Source organism: Canis lupus, chromosome 25, assembly GCF_048164855.1.
Source record: "Canis lupus baileyi chromosome 25, mCanLup2.hap1, whole genome shotgun sequence".
Taxonomy (NCBI): domain Eukaryota; kingdom Metazoa; phylum Chordata; class Mammalia; order Carnivora; family Canidae; genus Canis; species Canis lupus.
In genome coordinates, this window is record NC_132862.1 from 21653482 (window position 1) to 21668794 (window position 15313).

The 15313-nt window shown below is 47.4% G+C and overlaps 1 protein-coding gene across 1 annotated transcript; it reads left to right on the forward strand.

Annotated features, from left to right (window-relative positions):
* Positions 1-6107: 6107 nt before the first annotated feature.
* On the forward strand, positions 6108-11202 carry BHLHE41 (basic helix-loop-helix family member e41). The gene is made up of 5 exons (XM_072798600.1): positions 6108-6626; positions 6790-6853; positions 7176-7283; positions 7612-7723; positions 8235-11202. Exons 1-5 carry the CDS (start codon positions 6565-6567, stop codon positions 9419-9421), a joined length of 1533 nt encoding a protein of 510 aa, XP_072654701.1. The 5' UTR covers positions 6108-6564; the 3' UTR covers positions 9422-11202.
* Positions 11203-15313: the final 4111 nt, after the last annotated feature.

Here is a 15313-nt window from a genome sequence, read left to right on the forward strand (position 1 = left end):
GGGCATTTCTGCTGGGGGTTGCTTTCTTCAACCCAAATGCCAGGGGCGGAAGGCAAAGATGGAGACAGAACAACCAGAGGACAGATGCTGCTACATAAAAAGGAAGACAATCACTTCCCAGAAAACATGCAGCTGCAATTTGCGTTCTACAGGAAGAAGAGCAAACCCTGTTCAATTCCCTCGCTAAGCAGATTTCTGTAATTATTAGCACTTAAGAATACAGATGTTAAAAAGCATGTGCTTAAGGAGTTAGTTAAGTTTGTGCAACTGCAGATGGAAAGACTGAAATCTTTCAGAAAGTGGTTAAATACCCTCATACAATAAAGGGACACTGCCAACACATATGGCATAGAAGAGAAAAAAGACCCACTGATGAAAAAAAGAAGAGGACCTGAACAAGCCATTTCCTTTAGTCAGACCACCACAGAGATGGCTAGTGCCAACCCAATGTCCCTTCTCTGCTCCCTTGGTACCAAAAGAACCCCTACATTATTGGAGCACCTCAACTAGAAAACTGTATTTCTAGCACTCCTGTAATAGGATTGGACACAGATGTACACATGGAGTTACTGGCTGGAATTGATAAGAGCCCAAACACAGATCTTAACCGAGACATCTAGCCTAGATTCCCATCAGTTTCCTTGTCAATGAGGATTATAAGTTCATATCAGAACCATATAACTTTTTTGGATAATTAGATATGAATTCTTGCTTTAACTGCTGAAAAAAAAAAAAGTTAACCGTTGAATACATGTCACCAATAGTTCTAAGTGTAGATTCAATCTTCCTTAACCAGTCTTTGTGTTGCCTTTATAAAGTACCAGACTCAGCAGACAGCTCTCTGCACTGGGCAGACACCACCTGAAAATTAGTGTTCAAGGGCCATGCCTATAACAGGCAGGTGAGATAAATGGTTGTTCAGTATATCTTATTCTTATTCATGTTTCACAATGCATACACATGTATCTCTTTGAAAACTTTCTACAGATTTTCATCAGCAGTAGGAAGGGGGGAAAAAAGGAGTCAAAAGACCCCATCTCTATGCAGCCTCTCTGGATTCCACTATTCAGCTAGTCCAGGAGAATCCAGAGAAAGGTAAGGAGTGCTTTGTGGAAATCCTTATGGATTTGTCACGTGCTCCTCACTCTACTTTTCTGGATTCAATCAGAATTTTAAGCACATGAGCACCCAGAGACACTGAGGTCTTACTTGTCTCTCTCCCAGTCATCTTTTGATGTGACCACTCTAGGAATTTGAAGCATATATTAAATTCAGGACAACCTCCATGAGTGTTTATGATAATCACTTAAATAAAAAATGCAAAGCTTTCAGCAGTAATAAGATTCATTTCCTCTACTTCATATTACCTGCTCCTTGGTACTATGTAAAGACTAGTAAGCATATAAACTTCTTGAGCAGGGTTAACATAGATATAAAACGTGATTCATGTGTATGTTTACAACCACAGACACATTAATTGGTAGTCTACTGAAAGACTTAACTTTTTTTTTACAAATTAAACAGAGACACTGGTACTGTTCCTGCTAATTTGCTGAGTATGGAGCTGCAAAACCCAACCTTCTATTCTGGGATTTTAAATCTGGTACCTTCACAAAACTGTATTATCAATATTTAAAAGGTGCATTTGGCTTCTGGTGAGGAGCACTGGGGTTTCCCTCCCTTCTCAGACCCTTTTATGAGGTGGTCTTCTTGTGCATTGTGCCTGACAACACTAACTTTTCTCCACTGAGAGCAGTGCCCATGCCCAGAGAAAGGATTCTAGGGGAAGCTCTCGCTACCCCTAACCTATCATCCCATTCTGCCCCCCCACCTTCATTTTAGCATCAACCATAAAGTTTTCACTTCAGATTTTTATGAACTCTGCTTCATGGGATGCATTTCCCCTTTTGATGTAAAATGATGTAGAGTGACTGTAAACTTTCTGTCCACCACCCAAAACAGGTGATTAAGGAAGGTATCTGCCCACCTAATGGGGGCATTGTCACAGCAGGACAGGCAAAAAGCTCCACACCCTTGGGCAGATCTGGGGTCTTTAAGGCTATTATTAGAGATACAGGCTTGGCTTGAATGGACCCTGAGTCCCAAAACACCCTGGTCACCCCCCCGCCCCCCTCTCGAGAGCAGAGAGCGGTAGGGCTTGCAGAACCCTAGCGGCAGGAAACCTCTCTTCTCTCTGGAAACTTGAATCCTCTCAGGAGAGTTGTTTCTGCTGGAAATCCAAGACTTTGCAAGCAAACATGATAAGACCTTCCAAAGTCACAAGGTGAATATAATGAGTGTAGCATTCAGAATACTTACGTGGGGGTGGGGGGGAGGAGGTGGGAACCAGGATAAGTGTTCCCTTTCATGAGCCTCTCTATAGGTAGTGATTTCCCTACTTAACCAAAGAAAAGCAATGGGAGCAGCTTCCCTGTCACCTATTAAAAGGAGAAAGATGGGTATCTTTAATTGAAAGCAAGCCATCACAAAGTTCTCTAATTATAGGCTCAAAGGGGTTTCAAGCTCATGTTGTATCTCCTTGGCTTTCAGCAGGACAGCATTAAACCTTCCTAAAAAGATAAGACTCAACCTATTTTTAAACATACCCAAAGAGGGCATTCTAGTCTTCTGTTCCTTTGTTAGACGGGATTTTTTTCCCCCTTTCTAACCTCACCACAGGTGAACTTTTGCTATTACTAACCTGAAATCTTCACATTAGAGTTCGGCTTGGTTTGTTCAGTAGAGATGGTGAACAGCTGGTCACCGTTAGCCTTTTCTACACTGTACTTCCATGTGTCCATCTGTATGAAATTATAACAATTAATTAGGAGATTTGGGCTTAAATCAATAAATTTGGAGCTAGATGCCAATGGAATCACTCCCTGACAAAAGACTGCCAACCTTCTTTTTCTCATACCTTTCTTTGCCTGCCATCTATTCCAATGCTAACATCGCTCCCTTCCCTACCTCTCTTCCAACATCACTGCCCCCCAACACAGACACACTGCAGCAAATGTGGACACTGACACTGGTAAGTTGCTTAAAACGCCTGTGTTTTTAAGATACAGCTAGTTAACATTCAGATCTTAGCCCTATTAGCTGAACAAGGGGTAATAATAGTTAAGAGCACAGACTCTGGAGCCCTCTGTGCTTAAATCCCAGCTCTGGGAGCATAGGCACACTTATTTATGTCTCCCTACATATCTATTTTGTCATCTGTAGAATGGAGGCAACTATAGAATCTACCTTATAACATTATGGAAAAGATGAATGAGTTCATACATAAAAAGCCCCTAGAGGGATTTTCTGGTTCTCTCGTTGTAAATGTCATATAGTTGTTAGCTATTGTTATACCTTCCTTGCAGCCAAAGGACATTAGGAGGCATTAAACTATGCCTGATAGTCCAGAAGGCAAGAATTTGAGACAAGGAGTATGACTCAAGTTTTAAAGGAAGTGGATAAGCAAGAAGAGTTATCCAGGTGGACAATTAAAGAAAAAAAGACAAAAAAAAAAAAAGAGAGAGAGAGATAAAAAACTACAGAGGAACAACAAAAGCGGACATTTCCTGGGGAAGAGGTAGGACAAGGAAAACATAAGGGAAAAGAGGAAAAGAACAAGAGAAAGGAGTAAAAAGGTGGGCATGGAAAGCAAAGACAGAAGTAAAGACTGAGGATCACGAAGGAAAGCAAAAATTAGAAAGGATTCCCTCTGCAGTTTGGGCTGGGCCTCAGAAAGAGAAGGGAGTAGAAGAGAAAACAAAAATGTCAGGTATGGTAGAGAAGCTTGGGACAGGATGAAGAGATCCAGGTAATAACACAAAAGGCTTTCTTTGCAGCAACAGGCCTCTGTCTTCCAATTATGAGAAGTGTACAGCCAAACTTAACCCGCCCATGATCCACTAGTCTTCTTTCCTTTTTTTCTTCTTATTCTAAATTGCTTTAGAGGCCGTCCCGGAATTAGGCCCTTCGGTTTGCCCTAGTCAGACGTCTGCCTTGTGTCTGGTCTGCCCTGCCGACAAGGCCAAGATGAAGCGATCCGGCCTTTGTGTTCACCGAATATTCTAACTCTCCTTTACAGATGAGCACTTGGCTGTGGAACACGCACTTACACCCTCTTCCTCCTTCAAACATTCGCAAACCTGTAAGGGGAGGTTTCACCTTAAAGGTATCTCCTCTCCCTCCTAATCCACCCCCCCCCCTCTTTTTTGGGTCCATTTAGAACAAGCAGACAGTACTACTGCAGGGCAAGGCCGCTTTCAGGGCATCCAATCGCCTTCCCCACTAAAGAGAATGAACTCCCCAGTGACTTGGAAGGAAACAAGAGACAGGTTGGATCGAGGTTTAAAATGAAATCAGTATTTCAACGTTACTTAAGTATTATCACTCTGGAAGCGCCTGTTTGGTGCAAACCGGTCCCCGCGCCTGGAGAAGCGGCGAGACCTTACAGGGCCCTCTCGGCAGACGCAGCGGGCGGCCCGCGAGCGTCTCCTCGGCCGGGGTGAGCTTGGGCCGCCGCCGCCGCCGCCGCCGCCGCGGGAGTCACGAAGCCAGACGCGGCGCGCCTCCGCCCAGGACTCGGGAGACTGCAGCAGCGCGCGCCTGGCCGCGGCCCCGGCGGCTCCCGGAGGCTGGGGCAGACGCGACTCCCGCGGACACGTGACCTCCTCCCAGCCGCCGCTTCCCGCGACCCAGATCCGTCCCCGGAACCCGCGCTCTGCGGGGCGGGGGGGGCAGACACGTAGCGACGGCCCGAGTCCGCGCTGCCCCCCGCTGCCCCCCGCTGCCCCCCGGGGCGTGTGCCTCGGGCGCAGCGCTCCCCCCGCTTCGTGCGCCGCTGGCACGGGGGACGGTTTCGGGGATGACCCAGAGGGACGTGAGCCTGACTCTCGCTGCAGGCAGGAAAGACCTTAGGCTTCCCACCTATCCTGTCCGCTTATGTAAGAGAAATCCGCAGACGCCGGGTCCCGCGCCCCGCCCGCAGCGCCGAGTGGCGGCCGCCGCGCAGCGGGAGCCCCGGGAGTCCCGCGGGACCAGCCCTCCCCGGCCGCCCCCGGCCGCCCTCGGCCCCCCTGCGCCGGCGGCGTGGGCGGGGCGCCTCCGCGGGCGCCTCTCGGTAACTCTCGCTGGCCGTGAGTCACGCTGCCGGGATGGCTCCGCGGAAAGGTGGCCCGGCGGGCGCCGCCGTGTGCTTCCCCGCGCCGGGCGCCGCTGCTCCCGGGCGAGCGCGCGCACGGCTTCCCCGCGCAGTGATGTGGCAGCGGCGGCAGGTCGGCTCACGTTGCCGGCCCTGTGCTGGTGCCCGTTCGCGACGGGATTAAGGAGGGAGGCTCTGGAGGTGCCAGCGGTAGTAAACGTGGGCTCTGCACACTCCCGGCGTCGCTTATCACACGGCGGGGGGGGGGGGGGGTGAGCACGCAGCAGCCCCGCGAGGCGGTGGGGGCGGCGGAGAATGCGGCACCGCTGCTCCGCGGCAGCCCCTCTCGTGCCGCCCCCCCCCCCCCCGCTCCTCCGGGAGCACCAGAGGCCCCAACGTCGTCATCTGCTTCTGTGATTAGTGGCACCGCAATTCCGGCTGCTGCGGGAAGTTCGGGTGGCCCAGGGACACCGCTGTCGCCGAAAGACACTTGGATTGCGACATTCTGACCCAGTGACTACATTTTCCTTTATTTTTAAATCCTTCGGGGAGGGGATTTCAAGTTGCCCCATTAGGGGGCAACTCCCAACCAGGGCCAAGGGGTCCTCCCCTCCCCCCCACGCCCCCCACCCCCCACCCACCGAGCCACAGGGAGCAAACAAGTCTCCAAATTTTCCTCCGGGACTGAAGTTTGCCCACCGCGAATTCTCTTTCTCTTTCCTTTCTCGGGTCCGAACCACCCGTGCAGGCGGTGGCGAAGCAAAAAAGCCACGTTCGCGTTCCTACACCGTAATGACGGACCGAGCGAAGGAGTAGCGTTTCCGAGCCGAGGAAGCCCTGGCGGCCCCGCACCCCCGGCGCCCCCTCCCCCTCCCCCTCCCCCCCTCCCCTCCGCCCCCCTCCCCCTCCCCTCCCCCAGCTGACTGCAACGCCTTTGGGAAGATGAATAGCTTGGCCGAAGTTGTTTTTCCTTTCCGGTGGCCCTGATCAGGTGTCCCCGCCCCCTCCTGCCGCTCGCCTTCCCTCGCAGCCCGCTCCCGGCACCCCCTCCCGGCCCGGCCCCTCCTCCCCCGCCCCCCTCCGGGCTGGACCGCGGATGGTACGTTCCGCACGTGAGCTGGGTGCTGGTCTGGCCGGCGACGCGCGTGCCCTGTGGCCAAACACTGCCCGGAGTGAGAGCAAACTACCAGCGCAGTGGGGCCGGCGCGAGTGTGCGTGCGTGTGTGTGCGTGTGTGCGAGAGAGCGAGCGCGGTGGGAGGGGGGGAACCAACTGCTTCACACTTTCAACACTGCACTGAAGAAGGGAGAGAGAGAGAGAGAGAGACTGGAGACGCACAGATCCCCCCAAGATCTCCCAAAGCTATCGTCCCGCAGATTATAGAACAGAACCCCAAAAAATCGAAACAGAGGAAACGGACAGCGGTTGAACATGGACGAAGGAATTCCTCATTTGCAAGAGAGACAGTTACTGGAACATAGAGATTTTATAGGGTAAGGTGCACGCACCCTTGCGAATATCTGTCTAGGCTTCAGTTTGATTTTTTTTTTTTTTCTTTTTCTTCTTCTTCTTCTTCTTCTCCAGAAAGTGGTATGGAGCGGGCAAGGGCAGTGCCCCTCCCCGAGTGGGTGCCTGATGCTGATTTCTGTTTTGCAGACTGGACTATTCCTCTTTGTATATGTGTAAGCCCAAAAGGAGCATGAAGCGAGACGATAGCAAGGTAAGTGTAAGTTTCCGATGTTCCCCATAACCTGCCTGGATAGTTAATTAGGGCCATTGATTTCACAGCGAAGCTCTGCCCGCAAATATATTCCAGCCCTTGAGCTTCCCCAACTGTGAATTTTAAGTGGTTTGCTGGATACTCTCAGGGGGGGGATTAAACATCATACCTGAATTCAAATTGCATTTCAGAACAGTCCAGAGGAAAGGTTTCTTGGGCATAGTTTATCACATAATATGGGGCTCTGGGGGGGGGGTTATTGTTTTATCCAATAAATGTTTAGCTTATTGTTTTGTTTCTTCCATGACTGTCGTATATTAAGGATACCTACAAATTACCGCACAGATTAATAGAAAAGAAAAGAAGAGATCGAATTAATGAATGCATTGCTCAGCTGAAAGATTTACTGCCTGAACATCTGAAGTTGACAGTAAGAGACACATTTTCATTCTTTGCTGCTCTCCAAGGGCGTGTTAATAGCTTGGTACTACTCCCAGAGATATAAGAATAAATGTAAATATCATATGCCTTACAACTTGTGCTATAGTGTAGAGTTTCCCACAAACTCAAGAGTAGGTGCTCACAAGCTGAAGGCAAGAAATCATGTATAACCCGTCTTTTCTGGAAAGCTCAAGAAGTATAGGAATAGTACTTCTTTCAGAATGTTTGCTTAAGTTGCTGTGCTGAGTGGAGAGCCAATCAAGCCAAATGTGCGTTTTTAAGTAACCAAGTGCCCCCTTCTCTTTTGCACCCTGCAGACTCTGGGGCATCTGGAGAAAGCGGTAGTCTTGGAATTAACTTTGAAACACTTAAAAGCTTTAACAGCCTTAACCGAGCAGCAGCATCAGAAGATAATTGCTTTACAGAATGGTAAGTCGGTTCAGGGAGGCCAACCCACCCTGATGAAGCCGGGCAGCCCACAGAGGGGCAGTGTTTGGGACTCTTTCCCCACCCCCACCCGCACCCGCACCCCCACCTCCTTCCTTGGGCCCACGGGGCTCACTCTCATTTGTTAAATTGCTTTATACTTTCCCTTCATTGGAAAGTGCCCATTTCCCGAAGCATCCTAGAGGCTTTCAGCAGAACTCGGAGGAATCAGATTTTTATTTAAAGTGGCGGTTGCGCTCTCCACTTTGGTTTTCCAGCAGGGAGTAGAGCGCCCCCCCTCTGCTCCCCACCCCCGCCACCCCTCCCCTTTCTCCCCCCCCACACACACCCCCGGCAACCGGTGGATTATATCACCCGAATACAGAAGAAAAACCGAGATCACTTTAGTCAATGTAGGGCCCACGTGATAAGCAGATGTTTTAACGTCGGTATTTTTCTTCTTGCCTCCATGCCTCTGCCCCCACCCCCACCCCCACCCCCTTCCTCATCCTAGGGGAGCGATCTCTGAAATCGCCCATTCAGTCCGACTTGGATGCGTTCCACTCGGGATTTCAAACATGCGCCAAAGAAGTCTTGCAATACCTCTCCCGGTTTGAGAGCTGGACGCCCAGGGAGCAGCGGTGTGTCCAGCTGATCAACCACTTGCACGCCGTGGCCACCCAGTTCTTGCCCACCCCCCAGCTGTTGACTCAACAGGTCCCTCTGAGCAAAGGCGCGGGCGCGCCCTCGGCCGCCGCCCCCGCGGGGTCCGCGGCCGCCCCCTGCCTGGAGCGCGCGGGGCAGAAGCTGGAGCCCCTCGCCCACTGCGTGCCGGTCATCCAGCGGACTCAGCCCAGCGCCGAGCTCGCCGCCGAGAACGACACGGACACCGACAGCGGCTACGGCGGCGAGGCCGAGGCGAGGCCGGACCGCGACAAGGGCAAAGGCTCCGGGGCGGGCCGCGTCACCATCAAGCAGGAGCCCCCCGGGGAGGACTCGCCGGCGCCCAAGAGGATGAAGCTGGATTCCCGCGGCGGCGGCGGCGGCGGCGGCGGCGGCGGCCTGGGGGGCGGGGGCGGCGGCCTGGGGGGCGGCGGCGGCGGCGGCCTGGGGGGCGGCGCGGCGGCGGCGGCGGCCGCGCTCCTGGGGCCCGACCCGGCCGCCGCGGCCGCGCTGCTGAGACCCGACGCCGCCCTGCTCAGCTCGCTGGTGGCGTTCGGCGGAGGCGGGGGCGCGCCCTTCGCGCAGCCGGCCGCCGCCGCCGCCCCCTTCTGCCTGCCCTTCTACTTCCTCTCGCCCTCGGCGGCCGCCGCCTACGTGCAGCCCTTCCTGGACAAGAGCGGCCTGGAGAAGTACCTGTACCCGGCGGCGGCCGCCGCCCCGTTCCCCCTGCTGTACCCCGGCATCCCCGCGCCCGCCGCGGCCGCCGCCGCCGCCGCCGCCGCGGCCGCCGCCGCCGCCTTCCCCTGCCTGTCCTCGGTGTTGTCGCCCCCTCCCGAGAAGGCCGGCGCCGCCGCCGCGACCCTCCTGCCGCACGAGGTGGCGCCCCCTGGGGCGCTGCACCCCCCGCACCCGCACCCGCACCCGCACCCGCACCCGCACGGCCGCACCCACCTGGCCTTCGCCGGCGCCCGCGAGCCCGGGAACCCGGAGAGCTCTGCTCAGGAAGACCCCTCGCAGCCGGGGAAGGAAGCCCACTGAATGCTCGCCCCCCGCCCCCAGACAGGACGAGGGTTCACGCGGAATAATAAGATTAATACGTTAAAACGCCCTTAACGTTTTTAAGGGAGGAAGTGTAATAGATGCACGACAGGCTTTTAAAACAACAACACAGGTGTTTTGTGTACATTTGGAGTTCCTGTGTCGCTCATCCCTCTCCACCCCACCCTCCGCACACTAACGTCCCCTTCTTCCCCCACCAGCTACGAAAGAACCTCTGCGATGTCGATACTTTCTTCTTCTTTCAAGGATTCGCCCGAATAAGTTTTGCCTTCCTCTAGGCCATGTTCCATTATTTTTTTTAAATGTAGAACCTAATTCTGGAGGAAGTAAGAAGGGTGTGCTCCTGTGGGTGAGCTAATTGAACCAGGGTAGGGGAACGGGGTGTGTGTGTGTGTGTTGGGGGGACGGGTGCCAGGGGTTGGCCTCCGGCCCCCGGCCCCCCGGGTGGTTGTCATTTGCCTGCCGCATAGCTGTCCCACCTGCTTCAGGAGGCTTTCCACAAACAGAATGAGGATCTTTTAGAATTGAATTTACTCTTCAGTATTTTATAATGTTCAAGCTTTTTTAAAAGGCATATATTTTTCAAAGAGGAAGAAGCGAGGATGCAGACACGTTGCAGCCTATTCTGAAGTGGTTTGAATGGTATCCCTTAGTAACTTGCTCTTGTTTAAAGAGACAGGGAGTTGGGCCATTGTCAGAACTAAGTCAGGGAAGGAGATGGATGAGGAAGGCCAGAATCATTCTTGGTACATTTACTAGCACTTTATTGAGAAATTGACCATGAATCAATTGATACATTTTAATTTCATTCGTATATATATATGTATATGTATATATATATATATATACATATATATATATGGTGCCTCTCTTCCCACCTTGTCATTATTTAATTCACCATGTTCCTAAGTTTTTATAATCTTGCTGTAAAGTAAAAAAAAAAAAAGGAATGTGCACTGAACTTAAGAAAACAAACCCCAAACGATTTATCCTATATTCTGTTAAATAACAAACGTGGAGGAAAGCATTCAACTGGTCATTTTTGATTGGAAATGCTGTAAAGATGTGGAATGAAGCCCTGTGAGGCCTTCCTATCTCCAAGTCTATGTATTTTCTGGAGACCAAACCAGATACCCGATAATCACAAAGAAAGCTTTTTTAATAAGGCTTAAACCAAGACCTTGTCTAGATATTTTTAGTTTGTTGCCAAGGTAGCACTGTGAGAAATCTCACTTGAATGTTATGTAAGGGGTGAGACACAACAGTCTGACTATAAGTGAAGAAAATATCTGGGTCTTTTAGTCAGTTTCGTGCATTTGCTGCTGCTGTTGCTACGGTTTGCCTCAAACGCTGTGTTTAAACAACGTTAAACTCTTAGCCTACAAGGTGGCTCTTATGTACATAGTTGTTAATACATCCAATTAATGATGTCTGACATGCTATTTTTGTAGGGAGAAACTATGTGCTAATGATATTTTGAGTTAAAATATCTTTTGGGGAGGATTTGCTGAAAAGTTGCACTTTTGTTACAATGCTTATGCTTGGTACAAGCTTATGCTGTCTTAAATTATTAAAAAAAAATAAATACTGTCTGCAAGAAACCAGCTGGTTTAGAAAATTTTAGTATGTGAAGATGAACTAGAAATTATCTTTATATTCTAGTATTTTCAGCACTCCATAAATTCTATTACCTAAATATTGCCACACTATTTTGTGATTTTAAAATTCTTACTAAGGAATAAAAAATTTAATATACGATATGAGATTGTCTAATAATTAAAAGGACATCATGCTCAATTAGTTTTAAGGTATCTGTGAGTTTAGGGATGAAAGTTATTGACGTTCTCAGATATACAAGTTTGTCATTGGCTTGATATACCACACGTTTCCAATTTCTTAACAAGCCTCCAGGCTCTGACTATGTCTACCTACTTGTTTCCAATGTATCTCAATGGAAAGTACAAAAGAAAAACCTACTGATCACTGGCATGGTCTATTTATGTTAGACCCAATTTGTTGATGTTTTTGATTGATGAATTTTTCACTTCTCATCTTGATACCATCTAGACTTTTGTGTGACCTGGTATTTCTCCTTCCTTGGGTCCAGTATAAATATCTACCATTTAGGGGTGCTGAACTTTTCTTATATTTTTAGCTTCTTAACGTTTATAAAATAATTCTCTTGTGGGAGTTAAGCATGGAATTCAAGGAAAAGAAATAATTATTTATAGACTTTTCTCAAATTCATAACCAATTTTGTGATTTGATACAAACCGTGAAGGATTGTCAACTTTTAGTTTCAGTAATGTTCTTCACAAACCCCTTGGTTTTTGAAAGGTGTTGAAATAATAGTCAAAATTTATGAGATGTAGAAAAAGTGCTCCCTCTGCTGACTTACAGCAACCAAGCTACAAGTCATAGAATGTGGAGCCAAGCCCGGAGATCAGTTTGTCCAGCCCCCTGCATTTTATAATATGAAGCCCAGAGGTATCACATATCCTCCTAACATCAGACGAATAGCTACCTGGAGCCAGCACAAGAGGCCAGAACTGCTATATCCCTCGGTCAGTAAACTACCTTCCACTGCCACATCTTCAACCGTGGAAACTGAATTTGATTGGGCAGCATTCATGAAACATCACAAGTAAACCACAAGAACAAAGGAAATAAAAATTACCATTAGAAAACCATGTAGGATTTTTGAGCATTGTAATTTCCTGAACTTAGAAAAATAGCGTATAACCCAGAATAATGGGGAAAAGTAGCATTTTGAATATTTTGAGCTACATTGCAATGCCATATGGTAATAATATTAGTTCCATAACCAGAAAAAAATTCAAAGTAAATCAGAGAACAATATATGTTCTAGCATTTGTATACTTTTGGTATAATAAAGTTAAAAAACCTCAGGGTTAGGCCAGATTTTATGCGTCAGTCATTTAGTCCAAATACCTATATACTTAATGATAATAAGATAAAGTTAGTGATGACAGACTGCAAAATAATACTGTATATATGGCATCTGAAAATTGTTATTTTGGTAATTGGTTATGAATTAAAACATTGGAGTAATGACTCCAGTAATGATTCACTAAGAACGGTCCTATGCCTGCAGTAGTGAAATTTTAGCCAAAATGTGCTGTAATATATGTGATTTTTCAATTTAAGACAAATATGAATCTTGAATTACTAATGCTTTTATATATACGGTACGCATATAGTATTGTGCCACTTGATTTTGCATACATATATTTCTCAGCAAACTTCATATTGAACTGATATGTGGCCTTTTTTTTTTTTTTTTAAAGAATTTATTTATTTATTCGTGATAGTTACACAGAGAGAGACAGAGAGGCAGATACACAGGCAGAGGGAGAAGCAGGCTCCATGCAGGGAGCCCGACGTGGGATTCGATCCCAGGCCTCCAGGATCGTGCCCCGAGCCAAAGGCAGGCGCCAAACCGCTGCGCCACCCAGGGATCCCTGATATGTGGCCTTTTCTTCACAAAGAGCCAAGGCACTAGGAACTACATTTTAATAGCTATTTAAAGTATGATGAGTTTTAGTTCCTATCACTGTGAAAACTATTTTTCATTTAGTTCTCTGTTATTGACGACGCAGGCCATAAGTTTGGTTATTGCTCATCATGAGATTTTTTTCAAAAGTAGTTAAAAGAAGCCTCACTCAATTTCTGAATATGGCACAGGTCAATTTTGAACCTCTCCACGGAAGGTGATTGCCAGCTGAGATCCTTAGAAGACAAGACTGGGCAAATGTATTAAGGCCTTTGCACAGAAATGAACAGAGCCCTCGTATACCAATTAAGGCTATTATAATGCGGAAAGTTGGCTGTGCTATTGTGATAATAGTATTTTACTTCAGATAGCAATCTAATGTTTTTCATTAGACAAAAATTCTTAATCTGTTGGACCCTCAGATCAATAGCCATAGTTCTGTGTTACTTTACATCAGCTAAAAATGGATATACAGTGTATGCTGAAGTCCAATGTAAGTTTTAGTTTTTCATAAAATTTAATAGATTTTCACAGAAAATTATCACATATTTCCTGCAATTAGCATGAGATTTATACTAAACAACATGTTCAGCATGTACTTTAAAAATAGGCTCCTAGAAAGGAGTTGGATATTTGCCTTAAATTTGAGCTTCTTGCAGTAGTTCAGTGATTCCATATTGGAAACTCCAAACAAATGTAAAACTATACCTTTTCAAAAGCCGATATTTTAAAATTCTGAATTCAGTGATACCCAGTTTATCTGGCCTCAGGGAATGATATATACTCCATGAAACAGTGATTCAGAAAACTGAAGCTTCTATGTTCAAGTGCCAATATTGTTTATCTTTTCTTTTGTTTCCTTCAATTCTTTTAGTGGAAAACTTACTAAAATATGTCACACATATCCTCTAAAGTGTTCTACACGTCTTAGAAATAAATACCCTATCCAGATAGTTATAACTATCTGTAGTTATCCATTCTCAATAAATCAGGGTCACCATGATAAACATCACTTTTGCACTATGCATGTCATCTGGGAGTACTGGCATCTGCGCTAAATTCTTTTTGAGTTCTTATATCTGCTTTTTATAGGTTTTTCAGTCTCTTTACTCATGATCAGACTGCCAGCTGTCACTTCTTGATGTGTCAGAGTGCCTGCCTCCAACTCTTATCTAATGTGCTATCTCTGACTTACTGTGGCCTGGGAAACCATTTAACCAAAACTACACCTATTTGAGATGTGTTTAGAATTAGAATAAATAGGCTCTAACAGAAGTACCTGAGGGGCACTTTCTTAAACTGTGTGAGCTTGTAGAATCAGTAACACATTTCTCCCACAACCTTTTTTCTTTATTTCCTTTTTCACATTCTCAACAATGTTCCTTACCAGAACACTTACGCAAAAGCCTCAGATATTTTGTATACTTTTTGATCATCTTATTACATAAAAAAGCAGCTTGCTAATGGCTTTATCCCACACCTAGCCACAGAATAAAGACCTTTCCAAGACAGAAAGGAATTCTTTTATTTGATCATTTCTTTCTCTCAGATTGATAGGAATAGGGGACTGAGGGTCATTAGTGAAAACTGATTTAGCTTTTTAATTCATGATGACCCTGGCCCTGCTTCTGGTGTATAATTTCCTCCACTTTTGAATTTTGGAAATCTGGGGTGGCAGTTACCAGCAAAAGGCATTCTGAGGAACTGGCAGAGAGGTGTGTAGGCCCGAATGATGCCTCTGAATTTAGTCACACCCATCAGAGAGCTTCTGGTAAGAGGTTTCAGACTCTCTACTGAAAAGCAACAGACTTTTCTCCATGAGCCTATAAAATTCAATGAACAGTGGGTATGGGGATACAGGCATTTGTTTTGCTCCAACTATATATGAAGTGCTGTGATAGTGCTGGAAAACCAAAGACTAATAATCTCTGAAGATCTCAAAGTCTAGTGGGGGTGACAGACCTACATGAAAATAAGTGACAGTGCAACATAGTAGGTGCTCTACAGAAGTGAATACAACACTAGGGGGTGAGGCAGGCTACCTTCATCTGCAAATGTCAGAGGCCTAGAGTAGCTGGGTGAATGAGTCCATGGAGCCATCTCCAAGGAGAAGGTTCTTATATACTCTGGTCCTGTGCTGAGCACCAGGGGTTTGATTAGTTACATTTGACTAAGGTCTGAGCACTGATTTCCTCATTTCTCAGTCTCTTTAGAACTTGACTGCTGTACTGGCTCTCACCATCATCTTCTCCTGAGACCCTGAACTGTAAGTTGGGACTGAGGAGCAGGTAATGGTATTTCCTACTGCAAAGGACAGCATTTATAGCATGATAATTTCTAATGTGGTAGGTGTGTGG